Consider the following 25,000-nt stretch of genomic DNA (forward strand, 5'->3'; position numbering starts at 1 on the left):
AGCTTGATTCACTAAGGAAAGAGGTTAAACATGTAATTTCTCACCCTAAATGTTGACTTGGGCAGGATGCAGAATTTCTGTAGCTCAGAGGTCCAGTTATTTCTCTTTACAGACTAGACTCATCTGTCTCAGTCTGGACTCAGCCCTTGCCTTTCCCTCAGCTTAGTTCCTTTGTCTCTTCAGGTACGTTCAGCAGTCTTTCTTCTTGGTAGGCAATGGAGGAGAACCCCATTGGCCTTGCCTCCCAGCCTTGAATAGAATTGACATAAGGCGGGAAGCCTTTGCTTCCAGTGGAAAAGTACCAGCAGTGTCTAAGGGGGTATTTTTCATCAGGTGACATTACCACCGGACCATGTAGTGTCAATGTAACATCCCAGGAAGCTCCTCAGGGAGGTGGGAGATTAGTGTCTTCAGAGTTGTATTGTCCTTCTTAAATGGCTCATTCAGGAAGATCGCCTGCTGTCTGGTGGGCGTTTCCCCAAGTACACACACAGTTGTAATTGTTACATAGTCAGCATTCCTAACTTCAGATACAGAGATGATACAAAAAGAAAAGGAGTACTTATGGCACCTTAGAGACTAACAAATTTATTTGAGCATAAGCTTTCGTGATGCATCCGATGAAGTGAGCTGTAGCTCATGAAAGCTTATGCTCAAATAAATTTGTTAGTCTCTAAGGTGCCACAAGTACTCCTTTTCTTTTTGCGACTACAGACTAACACGGCTGCTACTCTGAGAGATGATACAGGCATACAAATAGGATAATCACATTCAGTAAATCAGAACCTTTCCAATGAGATCTCACAGGAGCCATCTTGCATAAAGTAGATCTCAGTTATGCCATATTCACATCATAAGCATATTTCTATACAGACTATGAAGCGTCACGTCACAATAGGAATGAGCAGGACCAGAACAACAGCAGCTAGCTTAGCTCCACTTTGCCTTTGATTTCGTGTCTCTTAGGCTTGAGCTACGTACACGCTAGCACTCACGTCGGTATAAGTGATGTCACTCAGCGGTGTGAATGAGTCACCCTGTGAGTGACATAAGTTACACCGACCTCAGCGCCGGTGGGGACATAGCTACTGCCGCACGTGGGGCTGGAGTCATTAAGTCAACGGGAGAGCTCTCTCCTCTGGGCTTAGAGCATCTGCACTAGCAGTGCAGCAGCGTGCAGCTGCATTGGTACAGCCATGCCACTGTGAGCTCTGGAGTGTAGCCATAGCCTGGATCTACACGACCAATCTATGTGGGTGTAACACACCCCTGCGCGACGCAGTTATACTAACCTAACCTCCGGTGTAGACAGCACTATGTCGGTGGGAGGGCTTCTCCTGTTGCCATAGCTACCGCCTCTTGGGGATGTGGAGCGCCTCTGTGAAAGGGAGACGTTCTCCCGTCAGCGTAGTAGCATCTTCATGAAGTGCTACAGCAGCACAGCTACCAGTGAAACACAGCAGCATGATAAGCATAGACCAGCCCTTAATGTCAGCATGGCCTTGTGCCATGCTTTTAAGTACAGAACAAGGAGTCAAGTGGTCCAGGTTCTATTCCAGGCTCTGCTGTTAAGTTTGGACACATCGTTTTGCTGCTCTGTGCCTCACTTTCCCCACCTGTATGGAGATCCTGAGAGGGAGAGTGTTAGAGGAATGCCAGGTGGTGTTGTTATTGTTATCCCCTAACATGCTCCATTTCCCTCCCCACAGCTTGAGGTTGGCCGTGTGTACGACTCTCCCGGTAGGTGAAGACTGTTTGAAATACAGATACATAATCACTGTTAATAACTTCAGATACAGAAATGATACAGGCATACAAATAGGATAATCACATTCAGTAAATTATAACCTTTCCAATTATATCTTACAAGATCCATCTTGCATAAAGTACATCTCAGTTATGAAATGTTCATAGCATAAGCATATTTTCATAAAGAATATGGATTGAAAGATCACACACCCCTTCAGGTAGCTGATGGCTGCTATCAAATCTCCCCATCACTCTTCTCTTCTGCAGACTAAACAAGCCCAGTTCCCTCAGCCTCTCCTCATTATTCATGTGCTCCAGCCCCCTGATCATTTTCGTTGCCCTCCACTGGACTCTCCAATTTGTCCACATCCTTCCTGTAGGGGGGGCCCAAAAGTGGACACAATACTCCATATGTGGCCTCATCAGTGCTGAATAGAGGGGAATAATCACATCCCTCGATCGGCTGGCAACGCTCCTACTAACGCAGCCCAATGTGCCATTGGCCTTGTTGGCAACAAGGGCACACTGCTGGCTCCTAGCAAGCTTCTCTGGATCACAGTGGTCCCTTGTGGCCCTGGAAGCTGTGACAGGAAAGAAGCTGAGTGTGGGGTGGGAAGAATACGATGAGTTGCACAAATAGCAGACGCTGCTGTCCTTCTCTCCCAGGCCATGCTCTCAGCTGGAAATGGCTCAGCCTTTACCACCCTACTCATCTGAATGCTGGCTTGAGAGGCTACTTGAAAGTCAGCCTTTGTGTGCTAGGAGCCGGGGACCAGGCACCGGTAAACACAACCTGTGAAAGGGATATGATACTGGCAGTGATCCCGCTGAGTTCCTACCCCCTCCTGTGGATCCCAGAGCACTCTGCCTTGGCTGGCCCAGGCTGGCTGGGACTGGCTGGTCTGCCTCCCACAGGGAGTCACGGCAGCTGGTGCTGGGTCCGTGCCACCCGGAGCACCAGGGCTGGGGCTTCACCCCCTGGCGGCGCAGCACTGGGGTTGGGGGCTGCGGTGGGGGTGCTCTGGGCTCCTGCGGGGGAGGGGGAGCAGAAGGGGGTCAGATGGGGAGGGGCAGGGCCTTGGGCACAAGAGGAGGGGCCGGGGGCTAGCCTCCCTCAATGGCCGGGTCACTAGCTGCTCATGCTTCGGGCCCTTGTTGAAACTCACTGAACCACTGACCAGCAAGGCTCAGCAATGATTAGCCTGAATCTCAGTGCCGGGTTTGGACATGAGTCGAGGGTGATTCAGCAGAAGAGCCCTGCGTTGTCGGAAGCGCTGAGCTCCCACGGCACGTCGAGGCAGCTGTGGGTGCTCAGCGTCTCTGCAGATCAGGTCCTGGCGCAACTCACTGTTTGCGTCTGCACTCTCACCCTTCCATACCTGGCTTTGTGCTCTGCCCACCCCAGGCCGTGCTCTCTGGCCCCTGCAGGCCACCAGTCATACACAAGTGCCCTAAGATGGTTCCCGGCTGCAGCACAAGGGCTCAGTCTTCCTCCCATTGGAGCCCCTGGCAGAGCCCTCATTGCTCCAGAGGCATCAGGATCTGACCCTAACACCACACAGGCTGCAAAGTAACCTGCTCACCACATGCCTTTGGCTCTCTCTGGAGCAGTGAAACACCTGGTCTCAGACACACCACATCCCTTCCTCTGCTTCTTCCATTGCTCTGCTGGTGGGGCTGTCTTGCGGTTGTGTTCTGGGCCTGTCTACATTCTCAGCACTCTTCTCTCCTCTCAGGAGCTGGACATGCCCGTGGAGAGCGAGGACGTCGAGTCCAGCCTTCTCAAGCCTGCAGCGATGCCTGTATGCATGGTCACCTTTCAGCTCCGCATATACAGAGCTGAGGATATGCCCCAAAGTATGTGCCATATAGCGCAGAGGATACCTCTCCATGGCCTGGGAGTCAGAGCTGGTGGATGGGAGCCAGGACTCCAGAGCCTATTCCTCGGTCGTTTCAGCTCCTTGGGCAGGGTCTGGGCCTTGTGATGTTTGTGCAGCACCTAGCACACTTATGGCTGCTACCACAACACAGGAAGCACAAGGGTCTGACAGTCCCTGTGGCTCACCCCTCTGCAGTGACAGCTCCTAGAGGGGCTGGAGGCAAATACATTAGGATCTTTGCCCACTATTGTAGGGAGGGCTGCCCACCATTTTGCCTGCCTGCTTTCCAATGTCACCAGCTTCCTCTGCCCTTTTAGACCCTCGTTTCCCTCGAATCCCATCCCTCAGCCAAGAGGAGGTTTTGGGTCTCCCACTCAAGCGCAGACGGTCAGCAAACTGTGCCAGCCGAAAGCTATCTGACACGAATGCGTCTCTCTTCCCTCTCCAGTGGAGGACTCCTTTCTGCATTACTTTAGGTCCATGTTCCAGATGCATGTCGACAAAAGGATCTGCGTTGACCCTTCTGTGGAAGTTAGTTTTGCAGGGAAAACGGTAGGTAACATGCAGCTCTGGTCAGAAAAGTGACCTCTTGGGAGAGCATCAGGCAATTTCAATCTCCTCACCAAGCGCCAGTCTTGTACTCTAAACACTAACACATCAGTGTAGTAACAAATGTGTGGCCCCTAGAAGTGCCATGGCAACGGAGGCGATAGAATTCAGCTTCCCCCCTTGAGCTAAAGCAGAATCCCCATGAGCTGTTGGGGGTACAGTAAACAGCCTATTACACACGGCTGAGCAGTACTGATTGCGCCTGATAGGCGGCAGACACATGCGGGCCCGTTCGTTACAGATGCCGTCATGCCATCTAGCAGATGTGTAAATACACCTGTAAAGTAAAATTAGCAGTAGGAATTTCTACACAACACCACAGATTGAATCCCTATCCCATTCGTATAGTAACACATGAGTGCTCGAGTCACCCCCACTTCACTCCTGGTACCACGGCCGGGCTGGTAGTTATTATCCTGCGGCAGTTTCCATAGCGAACTTGCTCTATTTGAGTCCAAGCAAGATTTGTTTGCAGCCGAGCAACTTCCATCCCTGAGGGCTGAGAGTCAAACTGGGCCCTGTTGTATTAATTTGGATGGAATACATGGGCCAAAGGTGTTAATATGAGCCAGTCACTATCCAACATTAAGCATGTTAAACAAGGTCCAAGTTTTGGTACACAGAGGCAGCGGGGCAAACACACTATTACAAATTCTTTTAACTTTTTATTGAAGATACAGAAGAGAAGGAAACACAAGTAAAGCATCTGAAATATAAAGTATTAAGTAACGCTTTAATTTTAACAACTTTCGTTCCCTTTCCCTTTAACTGGAGAAAGTTTTTAGAAGGAAAATCCATCTTGTCTGAGAGTCTCTTAAAGAATCAAGGTGGGGGAGTTGATATCTTTTATTGGCCCAACTTATATTGGTGAAAGAGACAAGCTTTCAAGCTACAGAGCTCTTCTGTACTGAAGAGGAGCTCCTTGTAGCTCAAAAGCTTGTCTCTTTCACCAACGGAAGTTGGGCCAAGGAAAGATATGACCTCACCCACCTTGTTTCTCTAATATCCTGTGACCAACACAGTTATAACATCACTGCAAACAGTCTCTTAGATGGTTTTAAAGACAGTAATAACTGTTTTGGGGGTTTTGTAGTGGGAAAGGTAAAAGAGAAGAAAGTAGTTGAGATGAGCTGGAGTTGTGGTTGTTGCAGTTGGTTAAAGTCTGAAATTGTCTCTTTGAGTAAAAGCGAAGGCCTGGGCTATACTACAGACCTGTATCAGTATAACAATGTCACACGGGTGTGAAAAATCCACACCCCTGAGCAACATAGTTACACCGACCTTGCCCCTTGTGTAGACAGTGCTCTGCCTCTCGGGGAGGAGATTAACTGAGCCCTCGGGAGAAGCTCTTCCATCCGCATAGCAGCGTCTTCACTAAACCGCATCTATAGGGTGCATCTATAGTTCTATGCTTGAAGACAAGCCCAAAGTTAGTTGAGCTAGGCTGGAGATGTCACTCTTGTTGTTCAAGTCAGTTTCTGAAGGAAAAGCACCATTGTTTGACAGTCTCTCAGACGGTAATAACTGTGCTTTTGGGGGAAAAGAGAAGAAGCTAGTTGAGAAGGGTTGGAGCTGTCCTTGCTGCTGTGGTTGTTAAAGTCTGATCCTGTTTCTTAAGAAGACACACCAAGAAAAACACACACAAAAGGGGAGAGAAAAGAACAGGAAAAGTAGAAAATGCAGCTTCTGTCTCTGGTGTTGACTCTCACTTGCAGCCTCCCTGCCGGAGAAACACAGACACAGGCACTCTGAGGCCTGGCAAACTCGGACCAGCTTTGGGATGGTTAAGCCGTTGCTTTTAGCTGCCTCTTTCTGGTCACAGATTTACAGCAGTGCTAAAAATATCCAGGCTTGGCTGGCTAAGCCAGTCTCTTGTTAAGCAGAAAGCAAAAGGAGAGAGAGAGAAAAGAGAAGAACTAAGGTAGGAAAGGAAAAGGACACAAAGTGGAGAGAGAGAGACAATCTTACATCCCAGGTGGTGTTTGAGATTCTCCTGAAGCCGGCAGGGGTGGCGATGTCATCTGGGTCCCTCTTTCTGGATTGGTCTGATCAGCACACTTCTCAGGATCAGGATGATCACAGGCACTAGCTTCTAATTTTCCCCGGGGGTACTTAGACCCCACTCAGCCCCAGGCCCTGCTCCCATTCCACCCTTCTCCCAAGCCTCCCCCGTTCTGCCCCAGTACCCGCCCCCCACTCCACCCCTTCCCTCAACGCCCCACCCCTCCTCTTCCCGCCCCCGCTCTACCCCCACCCTGCCTCTTTCCGTCCCCTCCCGCAAGCATGCCCCATCCCTCCTCCTCCCCCTCCCTCCCAGCGCCTCCTGCATGCCACTGAACAGCTGTTCCACGGCATGCAGGAGGCACTGGGAGGGAGGGGGAGGAGCTGATCGGCGGGGGCCTCTGGCGGGCGGGAGGGACTTGCAGGGAGGGAGGGAAGCTTGGCTGCCAGTGGGTGCTAAGCACCTGCTAATTTTTCTCCATGGGTGCTCCAGGCTGGAGCACCCACGGAGTTGGCGCCTAGGAGGAAGATGAAGGCCCATAGTCCCAGGGCGGGGGTCATAGCCAAGATGGTGAAGCTTGCTCCAGTAACCTCTGTCCTTTTGGTTTTCAGAAAGGGAGTGCTGGGTGCAATTGCCCATTCCCTCATTATTTTGTCCACTAATTAGGCCTAATATCCAACACGCTCTAAGGTGCCACAAGTACTCCTTTTTCTTTTTGCGGATACAGATTAACACGGCTGCTACTCTGAAACACCAATTCTGGTTCATTAACGTCTGGCTTCACATCATCTGTTTTTAACAAGTAGAATTTCCTTTCCTTGGATTATATCAATGTGGCCTTCTTAGTTTAGATTAATAGTTTTTCTGTCCACTATTCTTGTATCTATTCCCATCAATGCTTGTTATAGTTCATTGTAAGATCTTATGAATGTACACTCACCTTTACAGTTAAACTCACAGTAAGGGTAAATGTGTCGGTCCAATTATCACAACAGTCCCTGCATGTCAGGATTGATCGACAGGCCCTGTGACACCCTGACTTTGTGCGTTAACAGTCACGGAGGAGCTGCCTCTGCTGTGTCGGCAGATACGTCCTGCCATTAGGACCGTCTGATGTGCTGAGATGGAGAGAGCTGGGTTGCTTTTCCTTGCCCTTCTCCCAATGATCTTGTGGGCAGCAAAGTGACGATGGGATTCTGACACTAAGAAATGCCAGGCAGGGCCCCTCACATAAGGATGTCCCATTCCTGTGACCTCTCTAAGTCTCCCCAAGTCAATGCCAGTCCTGATGATCCCATGATGGGAGTGCAACTGGTGATGGTGCTTACGATGCATGAGACAGAACCAAACCCCATTGCTGCTAAGGCTCTGCAGTGCTGCCTGGAGAGCAAACTCTTGTTTGCTGGGGGGAAATATGACCCAGGGAACTGAGATGGGTGAAGGAAGGGATTGACCTGCAGAGAGTGTAGCTGGAAAGAGAGGTGTTGATCTCTGGTTGCTAATAGTGTCCTTTAATGTTCTCAGCACTGCACCAGAGTGATGCCAAGAAACACGAACCCAGAGTGGAACCAGGTGCTGTTCTTTCCTGCCCAGGTGAGATGGATGACTCGGTAGGAAGGGGATGTTGTCAGAGCCCTGACAATCTGCATTGAACGTCTCCCCCACATCCCTTCTTTCCCCCTGGGTTACCCAAATTCTCATTTCCTGAAAGAGGAACAAGGGAGTTCTTGCCATAGACACCCAAATAGTGTCTCTCCCTGGGAGGGGGCCAGCATTTGCAGCCCAGAATCCAAGGAGTATTGACGGGGGCAGGAGACGTGACACACAGAGCTTGTGGAAGGTCATGTCCTTTCCCTCTTGTGGGGGCTGGGTTTCTCCCCTGCACACGTTCCTGACACTGGGAACTAGGGATTGCTGTAGTGGAGCAGCAGTGGGAGAGGGTGGAAGCCCTGTCTGCAGGGAGGGGAAGGAAGGAAGGCACCTGCTCTGTGGAGCTACTAGCCCTTCAAGAGGGGGAATTCCCCATAACGGGTTCCTCCCTCTGCTCCCCCTAGACAGTGCTTCAGCTTCTCCGTCCACTGACCATCCCCAGCTCCCGCAGCTGAAGAGCCAGATAGGGCATCCAATGGCTTTGGCACCAGTCCACACGGCAACATCCTTCCTAGTATGCCAACAAAAGCAGGGCAGCCCTGCCATATAAACTGTGGGAAGGAAGAGCCTTGCTGTGTCAAATGGCACACTGGGCCTGGCCCCAGGGACGTATGCCCTTCTAACCTGCCACCTTCCCATTGCAGGTTTCAGAGTAGCAGCCGTGTTAGTCTGTATTCGCAAAAAGAAAAGGAGTACTTGTGGCACCTTAGAGACTAACAAATTTATTTGAGCATAAGCTGAAGTGAGTTGTAGCTCACGAAAGCTTATGCTCAAATAAATTTGTTAGTCTCTAAGGTACCACAAGTACTCCTTTTCTTCTTCCCATTGCAGTTACCGTCCATGTATGATAAGATCAAGCTAACTGTTCTGAACGGGTAAGCAGCACTTTGGATAATCCCCGCCTGGAGCAGGCGATCCTGGCATTACCCCCAGAGGAAGGGGAGTAGCTGAGGAGAGCAGGACGGGGTGAGGCTGGCCAGTCTGGTGAGGGAAGAGCCAGCAGGGACACTGTGGTGGGTGGAAGGGAAGGGACCCACGTGGGGTTCATAAATACACAGACATGTTATGTTAGAGAAAGCAGGTCAGGGAAGTGTGCCTGGTCCTTGCAGCGGGAAGGGGGAGGTCCTGATGGCCCTTAGTTCTGAGGAAGTTCATTCTGCGACTGGCCCCAAAGGAAGCTCTGTCTCCTGCCCTGACGATCCTTACAGCAGACAGTTCCCTTGGGCCACAGCAGTGCTGGTGTTGACGACAGTCTCATCCCAGAGCCTTGGCCAAGTTTTAAATGCCCTGGTCCCAGGCTGTGGAGCCCCTTGACGACAAGGACTGGGTAGGCAGAAGACAATGTTCGTAGACCCCAGGGTTTGGTATAGGCACGCAGAGCTTGGTGGGCCTTTTGCTCAGCAGCACCCCCAGCCTGCTCCAATGACACAGAAGGCCCTTTGCTGTCTGTTCTGCACTTCCAGGGACCGAGCAGGAAAAACGGACATCCTTGGGACCACGTACATCAGCCTGTCCCAGGTGTCCTCCACGGGGGCTGAGATAGAAGGTAAGGGACTCTGACTGCACATCGAGAGTTGGCTTCATTCTGGGCCCTCTCCTCTCAGGTTCCTCTCTTGGTTCCAGGGGATTTCTCCGGGTTCCTGCCATGCTTTGGACCCAGCTTCCTGACCCTCCACGGGAGCCCCAGGGAATTCACCAGCCTCCAAGACTCGAATGAGAAACTCAACTCTGAGAGCGTAAGTGTCTCCCTTCCGTTCATGACCGGGATTGCAGGAAGACCATGGCCTGGGGGCAGGGTCCTCATGACTCCCAAGCCCTGGGCTGCCATGAGTCCATGCCAGTGGGTCGTAGCATGGCATCCTGCATTCCCACCACAGCACTGGGTTGGCCCTGGCCCCTCACTGACAGGAGTACCCTAAAGTTCCCCAAGTTGCTCCAAAAACCGGTGAATTGTACCGGGGGAATGAGAGAGGGTGACCAGTAGGTGACAGCCCATCTCCCCAAACACACAGTGTCTGTCCTCTGCGTTCCCCTCTGAGCACAACGCACGGAGGCATGGTCACTCCTGGGGCAACAGGCCACGTCCAGCCTACTAGTGCTCCCAGCCTGCATTGTCAGCTTGAGGTACCTCTGGCTGTTGTTGAAGAGGAAGTTAGGAGGAGTGGAGAAGGGGTCTGGAGGAGCTGGAGCAGACCTGGAGGGGGGCAATCTGCAAAGGGAAGAAATCTGGCAGAGACCTTTCTCCTCCTGTATGGCCCATAAGTTGCCTCTTGCTGCCCTGAGTTGTCCCATGAGCTGCAGAGCCTGGCCTGCATGGAGCCCCCGTAAACATCTCAGCGGGGGGCTCAGAAAGTTGTTTGTGCTGCTTGCACTTGATGTCAGGCCTGGAAAAAGAGTGAGAAAGGTTTCCCAGTGCTCCTCCCTCTCTTCTCTTACCCCTCTTACCCATTCCCTCGCTCTTCTATCCCCTTCCTGCCTCTCTTCTGAGGACCCATTTGTCTTCCAGGAGGAAGGGGTGACCTATCGAGGTCGGATTCTAGTGGAATTAAACACCAGCATGGATAGGACCCCCGAAAAGGAAATAGAGGAGATCCCTGCAGAGGCTGTTGCCAGGGTGGAGGTAACTAGCTGTGAATGAGTGTGTGACCCTGACACCCCAGCCAGCCATGGCCTAACAGCCAACAGGGCTGGGAAGTGGAGCAGGGGGACAAAGCTTCTCAGGAAACAGAAGGGAAGCTGCACATCATCTATGAATTGTAATGCTGTGTGAGCATCCCAGCCAGCCCTGTATGAGCAGTGATTGCCCTGGGAGCTTCCCAATGGCTCTTCCAGGAGCCCACAGCAGTTAGACAGAAATACATGTTCACTTGTTCCCTGAGCCCATTTGAGATACGAGCCACAATAAACTCACCGTGCAGTTCTTACTGTCATGTCTCAGAGCAGAATTGAACTTGACAACAAAACATGTCTTGTATCCATGAGAAAGGCAGGGCCCCGGAATCTGTCCTCTTGGTGCTGGGAGAATATCGGAAAGAGGTTGGAACACATCTCACCCAGTTAGGCTGATCACGCCACAACCATCCCTGGTCCCTCCCCACCAACGCACCTCTCAGAAGCTCTGTAGCCTCTGCTACCAGGGACATCTGAGACAGAACATTTGGCCTCCTCATTCAGAGGAAATGTAGACAGCGAATGACAAAATAAAGCACTGTAATAGTTAATGCTATCCCTTTTTGGAAGGGAGATAAAACCTCCCAAGCTTTAGGGTGTAGCTACTAACTTTCCAGGGTGAGAATGAGACCATCATGGGGGCAGATTATCCCACATCTGCTATTGTGAGGTTTTTGCACCTTCTGCTGAAGCAGGTGGTGGTGGCCCCTGTGGGACATGGGGCCAGATGGGGCCTGATCCCGTCTGGCAATCCCCGTGTGCCTAGGAAAGTACAGAAGGGCTGCAGTCTGAGGTTCGGCAAAGCCTCCCTCCAAAGGTCACATCACTGGTGATCCCATGAGTCTGGTTCTTTCCCCACCGGGATCAGAGGCCATGTGTGTTCCTGGTGGGTATGTGACTTAGAGAACAGGAACCCCAGGGTGTCATTTGACTCTTTCCCGTGTCATCAGTCACTGGCTTTTCTTTCCCTCCAGTGTTCCCCTCTGCCTGGGTTCTTAATTTAATCATGTTTCTGGAATTTTGGTGCCTCAGGGTCAGGCAAGATAGGTGTTCAGGGGGATCCTGCACATTGGCTGGCCCATTGGTTGGGGAGCGGTCTCCCAACCCCTGAACTGTACAGATGCAAAAAATCCAGTTCCCTTTTGGGGGTTACCTGGTGTTTCCCCCTCCCAGCACTGAGTCCTTCCCTGCCTCCGAGAGGGCTGTGATCCTGCTCTGTGGGATAAGTGTGTTTATCCTTTGATCAGATGCACCTTTTCCCAGCACCTTTTCCATAACTGCTCCATGTGTCTCACCAGCCTGGGGGAAAACACACACACACACCTCGCTCGTTGGGTCATTTGCATTCTCACAAACGACCACCTGGCAATTTCCTGGTCTCAACTCCTCTGCCGTCACAGGCATTGGAGCTGCATCTTGATGTAAAGAGAAAAGGAGTACTTGTGGCACCTTAGAGACTAACAAATTTATTAGAGCATAAGCTTTCGTGAGCTACAGCTCACTTCATCGGATGCATTTGGTGGAAAAAAAACTTTTTTTTTTTTTTTGGTTTTTTTTTTCCACCAAATGCATCCGATGAAGTGAGCTGTAGCTCACGAAAGCTTATGCTCTAATAAATTTGTTAGTCTCTAAGGTGCCACAAGTACTCCTTTTCTTTTTGCGAATACAGACTAACACGGCTGCTACTCTGAAACCGTTGATGTAAAGAGACACAGTTACTTTCCAAAAAGAAAAGGAGTACCGGTGGCACCTTAGAGACTAACAAATTTATTAGAGCATAATAATGTTAGTCTCTAAGGTGCCACCGGTACTCCTTTTCTTTTTGCGAATACAGACTAACACGGCTGCTACTCTGAAACCAGTTACTTTCCAAACAGTTATCAGGAATAGCATCCTGAAAAACTGGAACCTGGATAGGGATGCCCTCTGCCACCCCTTTCTCTGTCCCTGAGAAGTCAGCTGTGTGACTGCTCCCCTCCAGGAGGTCAGTTACACAAATCCTTCTCAAAACCTGACCCAGCCATCCTCCTACTGTCCTGGGCATCCTACCCCAAGTGACTAGTGAGGAGACATTCCTGTACCCCCACTATTCCTTCCCCCGTTTCCTCCTCTGGGCCCCCTCCCAAGACACATTTCTCTGTGCTCCCTAGGAAGGGTTCTATCTTTTGTTCAGCTGCAGAACTCTGCCAGCTAACAACTGGGACAGTTTCCTTAATCACTGACAACTCCTCTCCTGCCCCTGCCCCTGAGGGCATGTTGCCTTCTGCTGGAAAAGAGCTTGTCTCAGCCCCTCCCATACTTGGAAGCACCCTGCTTCCCCGTGTTACAGAGCCACAGGAATCCTCACCCACCTCAGTGGTTTCTGAGATTCCCTGACCCTTCTCTGCGCTCTGTGGGACCCATTTCCCTCTTCTCCCTAGAGCCGGTTTTGTCTCTGGTTCAGCTACAGCCTAGGGCTGGTAGCCAAAACCTGGACAGTTCTCTCCCTGGCAGGCATCACACCCCCATCTCTTCCTGATGTGGTGTTGCCTCCAGCTGCAGGGCAGGAGCTGGTCTTATTGTATGCAGCCATCGGTGGTCCCAATTGTGGATTTTTGGAGTGATGGGAATGGTTGGGGCCAGTGGTTTCTGGTTCTGCTTCTCTAGCAAGTGTTTTCTCTCTCTCTCTCTCTCTCTCTTTCCTTCTTCTCCAAGGCCAGTTTCTTTAGAAGCAATATTCTTTGGTGTTCTCTTTCTTTTTCTGCAACCTGCAGCCTAAAAAGCTCCACCTTCGCAATCACTTCACTGCTTTCACTCATTTTCCTGCTTTTCTGTCCCTACTTCCCTTTCCTAAAATAAGCAAACAGAAAATAACAAACCGGTAGCCTCCTCCTGACTGTCATAGCGACCACACTTAAACCTTTATACCAGTGTATGAAGTGCAAATCTTGCTCAGTACAACAAGCTGTGTATTTCACGCTGCTCGCTGCGCCACTGTGACAGGATACCCCTGGGTGCAGCCTGGGACCGTGGGACCGCTGTGCCCCCTGAACTCTCTCCAGCCTGGATTCTCTCTCACAATGCCTGGCTAGTGACCAGCAGCAAACCCCTCCAGGCGCTGTGATCACTCAGCACAACCACATGTGGAGCCCCACACCCAGCTAAATTGCATGAATGCTCCCAGAGCCACTCATGAATCACACAGAGAAAGGCACCAACCAAATCCCCCCAGCTCCCAGCACTGTACCCCAGGAATATACCGTCACCATTTCATCAATGGAAAGTGGACAGACGCCAGCCTTTGTCAAACCTGAGCAGATTTGCCCCACGCTTCATACAAACTCACTGGTAAAGATAAACAATTGAACAAATGTATTGACTATAAAAGGTAGATTTTAAGTGATAGGCAAAAAGTCAGAGTTAGTTACCAAAAGAAGTAAAATATAAGCATGCAGTCTAAACTCTCAACCCTATTAGACTGGGCAGCAAGTAGATGAAGCAGTTTTTCTCACCCCATTGGATATCGCAGTCCTCAATATACAGGTTTGTTCCTTAAACCTGGACCAGTCTCCTCTGTTGGAGTCTTGTCTTCTTCTCAGTGTCTTGGTTGCTTGCAGCATAGGTGGGGCCAGGAGAAGGCCCAGTATGTGTCCACTGTGTCTGTTTTATAACCTTGTCCATGTGCTTGGAGAACACAAGTCCAGCCATGTCTGGGGGCATTGCTGAGTCACCCAGCAAAGTTGCAGACATGCCAAACCTGCAAAAAAAATGCAGAAATGGGGCTAGTTTTTGACTTAATTGGCTTGTGAGTTGCTTGTTGGCTAGTTTTTGGCTTTTTGCTTGTTGTAGCTTGTTGCTTCTTTTGTTTTATTAGCTCCCAGCAAACAGGGGCAAGGTGAGGAGAGAGTCGGGGGTACACAGCAGGCCCACCACAGTCCCAGACTGCAGGCCGGGGGAATCTAATGACGTAGAGTGTTGGGGTTCCTATGGATTGGCTTGTTTTGGCCTTGTTTTGAAATGGGATTCGCTTGATTTTTGGCTTATTGTGAAAGTCGGGGTGCTTATTTACCACGTGAAAGTTGGCAACTATGCAAGGTTGAGCAATTCCCCTGGTGTGGTCTCATGCAGGTGAGTCATTGCATTGTCGCTCCCTTGCTGGACAATGGCTGTTGATGGGTTGTTTGACACCCCGCCCGGGCATTGATTCTTTCCTTGATATTGCCTCTGGAGAGCTAATTTCTCGCTGATTCCCCAATTTACAGCATGTTTGAGTGACCACCATACAACACAATTCTCACAACTTCATATGCGTTAATGATACACATCTACGGACAGAGAAATGACTTTCAACAGATCATAACCTTTCCCCTGATACCTTACAAGGCCTGCTTTATATGTAAGATCACAATTATATGAAAATGAGGAATATGGGGGTTCCAGGACGCTCCCCCAAGGTATAGAATGTCACAGTATGATCACATCTCCTGCTGGTGACTGGCCCGCACAGAGGATAAAAGCCTGCTACTGCCATCAGCTTGGGCTGTCACTCCTTTAGCTCAAACAGCAGAGGCTGGTGCTTTTACTGCAGCAGGTCTCCAGTTGAGTCCTTGCTGATGACCAGCAGGGACAGGTGATAGTGAATAAGACACCATCACCTGCTCCCTCCCCATTCTAACCCTGCCTGTTGGGTCTTTCCTTTGCCAGCGATACTTGTCCCGGCGCAAGTATGGCCTGTGTGCCATCTTCTATTCAGCCACCATGCTGCCCGCTATCAAGGAGCTAATCCAATTTGAGGTCAGCATTGGGAACTATGGCAACAAGTTTGACGTGACATGCAAGCCCTGTGCCTCAACCACCCAGTACAGCCAAGCTGTGTTTGACGGTAAGAGCAAGGCAAGGAAAGGGGAGAGGAAACAGGCTGGCCAGGAAGCGCAAGATGGGGTGGGAAAGCAGGGAGGAAGTCAGGGGAAGGAAGAGCTCGGTAGAGATGGAGGGATGTGAAGAGCCAGATTCAGAGAGAGCAGAATTTCCGTTCTGCAGGAATTTCAGTGGTTGTTCTTCTTCCAAGTTAGAATGAAAACAAAAAAATTCCAAACTTTTCTGTGAAGTGAAATTGTCCAGAAAATGTCACTGGGGTCAGTTGAAGTGTTCCGGTTTGATCAAACGGAAACATTCCCTTCCGATTTCAACTGCTTTAAATTTATATTACAAAAATATCAATTTTGAAACCAAACATTCTGCTCCCATAAGGTCAGAATGTTCTGGTTTGAGCTTCTTGAAACACTTCTAGTCAATTTTTTTCCTAAACAAAATGATGTCAAGATCACCCCATTCTCACAGAAAGGTTCACTTTTGACAAAGTGGCATTTTCTAATAGAAAAATGTTTATTGGAAAATGTTTGACCAGCTCTCTTCTGGGGGGCAGATTGCCATGAGCCCCTTCTGTCTGGGGTCTGTCTCAGTCTCTGGACACACACCAGCCAGAGAAGTGGTAGATACACTGGAGGGTAGGGATAGGTTACAGAGGGACCTAGACAAGTTAGAGGATTGGGCCAAAAGAAATCTGATGAGGTTCAACATGGACAAATGCAGAATCCTGCACTTAGGACAGAAGAATCCCATGCACCGCTACAGACTAGGGACCGAGTGGCTGGGCAGCAGTTCTGCAGAAAAGGACCTAGGGGTTACAGTGGACGAGAAGCTCGATATGAGTCAATAGTGTGCCCTTGTTACCAAGAAGGCTAACGGCATTTTGGGCTGTATAAGTAAAAGCATTGCCAGCAGATCGAGGGACATGATCATTCCTCTCTATTCCACATTGGTGAGGCCTCACCTGGAGTACTGTGTCCAGTTTTGGGCCCCACACTACAAGAAGGATGTGGAAAAATTGGAAAGCGTCCAGCGGAGGGCAAGAAAAATGATTAGGGGGCTGGAACACATGATTTATGAGGAGAGGCTGAGGGAACTGGGATTATTTAGTCTGCAGAAGAGAAGAATGAAGGGGGATTTGATAGCCGCTTTCAACTACCTGAAAGGTGGTTCCAAAGAGGATGGATCTAGACTGTTCTCAGTGGTACCAGATGACAGAACAAGGAGTAATGGTCTCAAGTTGCAGTGGGGGAGGTTTAGGTTGGATATTAGGAAAAACTTTTTCACTAGGAGGGTAGTGAAGCACTGGAATGGGTTACCTAGGGAGATGATGGAATCTCCTTCCTATACACATACAATGATGGGGTCTAAATTAGCTGTTACCACTCAAGAAAGAGATCTTGGAGTCGTGGATAGTTCTCTGAAATCATCCACTCAATGTGCAGAGGCAGTCAAAGAAGTGAACAGAATGTTGGGAATCATCAAGAAAGGGATAGGGAATAAGACAGAAAATATCATCATATTGCCTCTGTATAAATCCATGGTACTCCCACATCTGGAATACTGCTCGCAGATGTGATCGCCCCATCTCAAAAAAGATATATTGGATTGGAAAAGGTTCAGCAAAGGGCAACAAAAATGATTAGGGGTATGGAACAGCTTCCGTATGAGGAGAAATTAATAAGATTGGAATTTTTCATCTTGGAAAAGAGGCGACTAAGGGGGGATATGATAAAGGCCTATAAAATCATGAGTGGTGTGGAGAAAGTAAATAAGGAAGTGTCATTTACTCCTTCTCATGCAAGAACAAGGGGCCATCAAATGAAATTAATAGTGGCAGGTTTAAAACAAACACAAGAAAGTATTTTTTCATGCAACACACTGTCAGCCTCTGGAACTCCTTGCCAGAGGATGTTGTGAAGGCCAATACTATAAAGGGGCTCAAAAGGGAGCTAGATCAATTAATGGAAGATAGGTCCATCAATGGCTATTAGCTAGGATGGGCAGGAATGATGTCCCTAGCCTCTGCCAGAAGCTGGGATTGGGTGACAGGGGATGGATCACATGATGATAACCTGTCTGTTCATTCCCTTTGAGGCACCTGCCATTGGCCACTGTCAGAGGACAGGATACTCGGCCTGATGGACCTTTGGTCTGATGCAGTCTGGCCGTTCTTACGTTCTTAGAGGTTTTTAAGGCCCGGCTTGACACAGCCCTGGCTGGGATGATTTAGTTGGGGTTGGTCCTGTTTTGAGCAGGGGGTGGGACTAGCTGACCTCCTGAGGCCCCTTCCAACCCCGATATTCTATGATTCTATGTTGTGAGGAGATCCAACCATTGCATCCCACGTGTTGCTAACCCCCTGGGTCGTCTGAGTGGTGAGTGGTCAGTGTCCCTGCTCTGGAGATCCTGTGTCTGACACCCACCTTGGCAGTGGGAACCCACAGTCCAGCCACCCAGACCCTGACACCAGTGTCCCAGCCCCACCCCCCACCTGCACTCCCCAGTTGCTCCTTTGGCTTGGAGAAGCACTGCTTTTTAAAGCGGTCTCAGCCCCTCTGGGGCAGGGCATCAAGTGGAGATGCTGCCACTCTCTGCCATCCCAGACTGCGGGGATTCCAGCCCCCTGCCCCAGACAGGTTTCTGTGTAGATTGTCCACGCAAAGGCAATGGTTCACTGGGCGAGAGCCATTCAGTGGTGATAGCTCCTGATGGCCTCATCATGCCTTTCACAACAGAGCTTCCTCAGGGCTTGTCTATACTTAAGGCAGGCTGTGAATTGACATTTCAGAGGCTATTCTGGAATAACTGCATGTGCAGACAAGCCCTCTCTCCCTGTCCAGTTCATGGGACCTAATCCCCAGTGATAGTTACAGTTACAAACAGTGTTTATAAAACCAGGTGGAATTCATAACTGGATACAGACCTATTCCTCAAGCTGTCATGGGGCCCTCACAGAGTGACACGTGTCAGGCCCTACAAACCCAGGGCCAGCAGCAGAGGAGAGAAGCTCCATAGGGTGCACACTGCTGATATTAACCCACCCAGCCTGCTTCTACCCGGCATCTCCCTAAGGAACATGCCTAGGCTCCCCTGAGCCAAGTGGTTCATCCACCTTCCTTCCTGCTGTCCAGGAAACCATTATCACTATCTGCCATGGTACGACACCAAGCCAATGGTGGCCATCACCTCTTTCTGGGAGGACGCTAGCTACTACATGGACACCTTGAACATCATGCACTCCACACGCGACAGGCTGGTGAGTGCAGGTCCTGGCTCTGCAGGGAGGAGGGCAAATCACGGAGAACAGGCTGCAAAGCTAGGCATGAATCTGGGATGAGGGACAGCATCAGAAAGGGATTGTGCAGTTCTGGGGCTGCATGCAGAGGGGCACCCCGTCACAGAACCCGCAGGGGCAGCTGTGACACAAGCACATCTGGAATGCTGTGAACAGCTCAACGCCAGAGAGATATTGGCAGGCTGGAGTGAGCTCAGAGAGGAGCAACAAAAACCGTCAAGGGGCTGGAGGGGTGAGCCTGCAGGGGACGATTCAACTGATTAACTGGCCCTCGCTTGGCTAAGTAGTGACTACGGGCAGGAATATAACAGTCTGCAAGTGTGTTATGGGGTAAAATGCAAAGGAAGGAGAAGGGCTGCTTGGGGCACAAGGAGGGGGGAGTGAGGAGTAAGGGGTAGAATTAAACAGCAAGATGTATTAGACTGTAGAATCGTCTGTGTCCCAAGGAAAGGGATGGAAACAGGGGGGCTGGGAGCCAGTGAACCAAACTGTAAATCCTGGATACAATGGAAACCACTTCAAGCCATGGGGTGTGGCAGCACCCCTACTTCCAGCACCTATGGGTGGAAGACAATAAAAACTCGACTAGACCAAACTCTGGCATGTGTACAGTAGAGAACAATCTGGCATTGGCAGCAGATGGTCTGGATGGGCACTAACAGGCCTTTTCTACCTCTAATGACTATTACAACTTTCTTGTAGCTCCCACGCCAGCCACACCCAAACCCCTCGTGCACAGGCTCTCCTCGCTCCTTTCTTCCTGTGGCTCCTCTTTAAGCTCCTTCCCTTCACAGCTCAAGATGGACCCAAATACTGGATCTGTCCTGCAGGAAGAATGTCCATTAAAATCAATGGAACGACTCCCTGTTGACTTGACCAGAAGCTGAATCAAGCCCTAGTTGCACTGTAGCTTTGTGCCCTGGCCCACTAGTTGGAGGATGAGCCGCAGATAAAGTCTGACTTAATTTCCTTCTCCATCAGAAATTGAATCTGGATGCTCTGAGATCCGTCCGAAACGCCGAGGATCCATCTTTGGGTAACATCTGGAAGAAGCTGCTGGAAGAGCTGCTGGAGGACTGCAAGTGAGCCAGGACACTAAGTGTTGGTCTCCCTGGGTATGTCTACACTATAATTAGACTCCCATGGCTGGCCCGGGCCAGCTGACTCGGGCTCGTGGGGCTCAAGCTAAGGGGCTGTTCAGTTGCAGTGTAGATATTCAGGCTTGGGCTGGAGCCCAGGCTCTAGGACCCTGTGAGATGGGACTGTCCCAGAGCACCAGCAGCAACCTGAGCCGACCGTCTATACCGCAGTTAAACAGCCCCGCAATCCTGAGCCCCGCGAGCCCAGTTCAACTGGCAAAGGCCAGTCGTGGGCTTTTAATTGCAGTATAGACACTCCCATGTGGGCAGGTCAGGAGTGTGAATAGCTTTCGTCTCTGAGGATGTGTAATAAAGTAATAAATTGCTTTGCACTCCTGTAGCTCTCCAGGATCTCTCTGTGCTTTGCCAATGGTACCAGACTGTGAGTCTGGACTCCTGGGTTCCATTCCCCACTCTGTCACTGGCTCTGGGTGATCCTGCACACAGCAGGGGCCAGCCTTACACCTGACCTAAGAGCCAGATTTCCAAGTGTGCAGCACCCTATGTGCCCCCAATGTGCTGAGCACCTTTGGAAACCTGGCCCTTAATCTCTGTGATTTAGATCCTCACTGTGTTGAATGGGAATAACACCTCGTGTTATTAAACCTAAAGGACCAGACTCAGATCTCAGTTTCCCTAGTGGCAACATTGACCTCAGTGGAGTCACTCCAGATTTTCACTGGTGGGACTGAGATCACAATCTGTGAGCACCTGGCCTTGAGATCCTCCCAGGGAAGATGCCATAGAAGGGCAAAGTATAATTTATTACCAAAGGGGCTGCAGAACTGTACGAGAAGGATATATCGTACAATCCTGTCTCCAGAGGTTGGCAGCTCTGGGCTTTTGATTGCCAGACTATGGTGCCAGTTCTCTCAGTGCCTTTCTCCCATGCTGGATCTCCAGTGTCTGTCCATGTCCGCACCATCTATTGGCTTCCTAGCTGAGCGTGGAGCTCAGGCTCTGCCCTCATGACATGTCTTCATCTCCAGAAGGGTATTTTCCATCTGAGAGGAGTTAGGAGAAATGGGGCTGGAGAGCTAACAGGGTTACGTCTTAGATAAGCAGTGTCTGGAGTGTGGGGAACATGATAATAGTCTGGAAAAGTCTGAGGGGTGTGAACCCCAAGGAGGAAGGGGGATTGTTTAGGGTGGGAACACGGGGTAAGTAGGAGCGATGGGACAGAACTGAGAAATGGAAACCGAAGGCTGACTGTATGGGAAAGCTTCCTGCCAGTGAGATCTATGAGGATATGGGACCGGGGTGGGATCTCCATCGCTTGGGACATGTAAAACTGGACTGGACAAAGTACTGGCAAAAGTGCTGCAGGGAGCAATTCTGCCTGGCCAGGAGAGGGGCTGGCCACGTCTTTTCCAGTTCTGACCTACATGATGCCATGGGTCAGTTCCACATTTCTCATCTCTCCACCTGTGAGCTGAGGGGCAGGTCAGTTCTCAGACCCCCCTTCTCTCTGTCCTGGGTAGCAGGTGGCAGTGAGGGAATTCTGATCTCTCCCTGTTGATGCTCCTTGCAGAAGGCTGCTGCCCAGTTTGGAAGGTCGGATGACAGCCACAGTCCTGGATCAACAGCTGAGGGACCTGCGTGGTCGGCTCCTCCACCAAGTAGCCGGGTCTGCAGAGAGGCTGAGCACTGGGACTAACCCAAAGACCCTGATCCTCAAGGCAGAGGACTGGCTGCAGAGGATCGACTCGGTCACTCCGGAGGTATGCCAAGGCCTTGCACACCTCCCGCAGACGCCATCCCCAAGCGGCCGTGCACACCAGTGTCTCCCCTAGTGTCTGCTGCCTCCTGAAACTTGTGCAGTTCTGCAGTGGCAGCCCCATAGCTGCAGTTCTGTAGCTCTCCCGGGCTGAGCATCTTCCAGACCAGTTCTGGAGGAGAAGGGAGGCATACTTAGCCAGGGGGCCCGCACCCTGCGGTCTCTGACCTCGCTGTTCATTCCCTGGGTCACTGGGAGCTAGGCGTGATGCTGAGTCAGTGCTGCAGAGCTCACAGAGGGGCAGAATGGCTCTTTGGTCATCCTGGGGGCTGCACCTGCAGACAGACCTAGCAGGGGGGCCAGGCTGGCATGAGGGGGGACCCTAAGGGGCTGAGTTGGCACAGCCCCTGCCATGGGAAGGAGAGCAGCCCAGGAGTATCCTGCAATAGCATCTGTGCAATCTCTTCTCTGTCCTGATATGCTGCCACCCCCAGGCCCAAGCCAGCATGCCCGACGTGGTGATCTGGATGCTGTGCAAGGAGAAGCGGGTGGCCTATGCCCGGGTGAAGGCTCATACCATCATGTTCTCCAAGGCCGGTCCCTGCACCTGTGGCAAGCTGTGTGGGAAAACCCACACCCTCTTCCTGAAGGTAGGAGACGTGCCAGGATCTCTGCCCCTCTCGCTCACCTCAGGCTGTGGGGTGCCGGAGAGACAAGCAGCTGCAGAGCTGGCTCTGCCCACGCCTGGTGGCTGCATTTGGAGCGGGTGCAGCATGGCCCCTTTGCCTTTCTCTTGCAGAGCCCCCAGAGCGACGGGAAGGACACCATCCATGGCCAGCTGCGCATGCGGATGTGGCTCAGTCTGGTGTCCGACAGCCAGGAGTTCATGAGGCACTGTGAGGGGAAGATCGGGATCTATGCAGAGACGGTGAGTAGGAGCAGGGCAGCTTTGGGGCGAGAGGTCTCTGGTTCCTGGGGCAGGGATAATCTGCCGTGGCTTCCCTATGGAAAGGGAGGTTTGCGTGATTACCTTGCTGGACGAGGGCAGTGCTGCCGCAGACAGGGAATGCTGCGTACACTGGGCGCACCCCCCAGCAGGCCAATCGAGTGTGACTCCAAAGCCCAGCCCAAAAGAGCGCACGCACATCACGTGCCCCTTCCACAGCAGCTCCGCTCAGCCCCTCTGCCATCCCGCACTTGCTGGAGCTGCTCAGCGCTCACCTCGCTCCTGGACTCCGCCTTGTGTCCGTGGAATTGCCCCTGCTCTGACCTGCTTCTGTCTGTGTCTGTCACTCCCCTGTGCCCTGCTCAGTATGAGAACCAGGTGAAGATCTTTGGGAAGTGGGGGTCCAAAGGGCTGATGCAGCACCCCAGCTCCTCGGACATAACCGGGAAGATTGGTATCCCGAGGGACAAGTTCCAGCTGCCCAAGGGCTGGCACTGGGATGGCGACTGGGCAGTGGAGCCACAGAGGAGGTGAGTCATGTAACATGCTGTCCTGCTGAGAGCACCTCACAGGGGCCGTCTTCTCCCTGATGATGAGAACTAGGCCAGGAAGAAGCCCAAAAACCATTTGGGGGGAAGAGTTCCAGGGGCTCTGTGAGAAATCTCCCATGTGTATAGTACGGTACCATGAGGGGTGCTAGGAGGTGTGCTTACACCTTTCTCTGACACGCCTGACATGGCCAAAGGAGGAAACAGCACTAGATGCGGTCTGGGAAACATCCTGCTATGCAACAGATAATTAACCTGTAACACTGGCTAGTGGGAAGGTGGTTAAAGGGTTAAATGTGACTCCAGCTGAGTCCCCCACATCAGTGCTTGAGTAGGATGGGGAGAGCTGAGCTAGTGAAGGGCCTGGAGAGCTGATTGCACAAGTAAACTGTGGAACTCGCTGCTGCAGGATACAATTGAAGCAGATAGATGAGTCTCTTTCCAGGAGAGATTAGGCATGTCCCAGTCAGGATCGTGTCTACAGTCATGCTAGCGAGGACTATTGCCCCAGCGCTCTCAGACCTTGTATCAGGCCTCAAGTTGTAAGAGGATCGCCAGCTGGGGTCAGGAGAAACGTCCTCCCTTACTGGTGGAGGTTCCAGAGGGAGGTGCCGAGTACTGGACTAGAGGGACTTCTAGGCACTCAGCTCCCTGAGGTTTGATGGGAGAGAACAGAAGATGACAGGAGGATCCACACAGAGCCATCCAGCCAACTCTTTGGAAAAGCCACAGATGAGACTCCTGCATTCCTAACTCTGCCCTGGCCTCCCGCACAGGCTGCTGCTGGATACTGAAACCAACCACAGTGAGGTTCTGGAGGAGGTGTACGAGAACGAGAGCCGGCAGCCAGGGGAAGAGTGGGCCCCAGCCCCTTCTCCCAACACCGATGTGGTGAGGAAAGGAGGGAGCCCTGAGCAGCACTGGCTGGTGGGAGGTGTCATCTTGGAGGTTGTTTTTCATTGATCTGTGCTGTCAAACCAGAACCTCAGCCCCTGTCCGGGATACATGCCAGCTCCAGTCTGCAGTCTGAGCCTGACTTTCCTGCCTACCCTGGTTTGTGTCCTGCCTTCCAGGGGATGCCAAGAGGCTTTGGTCTTCGTGGTGCTGACACTTTCCCTGGGCCCTGGTCTCTGAGGACATGATTTGCAAAGGGGCTCAGCTCCCAGCAGCTCCCTCTGTTACATTCAGGACTGGGTGTGTCAACGGGCTCAGCCCCCGACGGGCTGGGTTCTTCAGAGAGTCTGGCACCCACTGTGGCTGCTGGACCCTTCTGAAAGCTCTGGGGCACCTCCAGCGAACATGCTCAGCTCCGCATTTCCCCTGTTGTCTCGCTTCCAGGGTGGAGCCGCTGTCTCCCCAAGGGAAGGGATCGTGTGCCCTAAGGGCTGGCACTTCGAGGAAGGCTGGAGGGTGGATGTGAACCGAGCTGTGGATGAGGCTGGTAAGTGGCCTTTCTGTGCTTGTTTCCAGGGGAATCAGTGTGGCTGCTGGGGCTGTAATGTGGAGTGGTCAGAGAGCCAGGACCAAGCTGCTGCCCACCCTGATTTGTGGGGCTCAGTGCTGACTGTGTTCCCCTGGGCACATCCTGAAGGGTCTGTGGGGCCATTGAGCAGCCCAGAGTAATGAGTTTAGCAGGTTCCAAGCAGGAACCCACCGCTGGCACAAGCTAGCTGACAGGCCATGGAGACTGAGTCCCCCTCTCGCCCTTGGAGGAGGCTGCTCCAGAGCTGGGCTGGTGGGCACATGGCGGCGGGGGCTGGGGGGGAGGGGAGTTTCCTAGGCTGTCCCTGCTGCTAGGACGGAGAGGGCTGGTGCATGAACACCTGTACTGGGTGCAGCTTCTCCCTGCCAGCCTCAGTCACAGGATCAGCACCTTGTCCAGCCCAGGCAGTTGGGGAGTGAGCCCGGACAGCAGGAGAGGCCAGGCAGGAGGTTGCTTGGTTT

The 25,000-nt window shown here is 51.6% G+C and overlaps 1 protein-coding gene across 1 annotated transcript in view; it reads left to right on the forward strand.

Moving 5' to 3' along the window:
* Window positions 1–25,000, forward strand: part of FER1L5 (fer-1 like family member 5) — a 77,863-nt gene that overhangs the window by 18,280 nt on the left and 34,583 nt on the right. The window contains 18 exon segments of the mRNA XM_043503168.1: window positions 1,710–1,740; window positions 2,416–2,531; window positions 3,486–3,606; window positions 4,078–4,181; window positions 7,765–7,833; window positions 8,722–8,765; window positions 9,354–9,436; window positions 9,514–9,626; window positions 10,397–10,510; window positions 15,244–15,421; window positions 18,543–18,667; window positions 19,688–19,788; window positions 21,377–21,566; window positions 22,057–22,249; window positions 22,252–22,490; window positions 22,875–23,038; window positions 23,833–23,947; window positions 24,395–24,497. Coding sequence (XP_043359103.1) covers window positions 1,710–1,740; window positions 2,416–2,531; window positions 3,486–3,606; window positions 4,078–4,181; window positions 7,765–7,833; window positions 8,722–8,765; window positions 9,354–9,436; window positions 9,514–9,626; window positions 10,397–10,510; window positions 15,244–15,421; window positions 18,543–18,667; window positions 19,688–19,788; window positions 21,377–21,566; window positions 22,057–22,249; window positions 22,252–22,490; window positions 22,875–23,038; window positions 23,833–23,947; window positions 24,395–24,497 — 2,203 coding nt within the window.

The sequence above is a fragment of the Dermochelys coriacea genome, chromosome 26 (assembly GCF_009764565.3).
Source record: "Dermochelys coriacea isolate rDerCor1 chromosome 26, rDerCor1.pri.v4, whole genome shotgun sequence".
NCBI classification, from domain to species: domain Eukaryota; kingdom Metazoa; phylum Chordata; order Testudines; family Dermochelyidae; genus Dermochelys; species Dermochelys coriacea.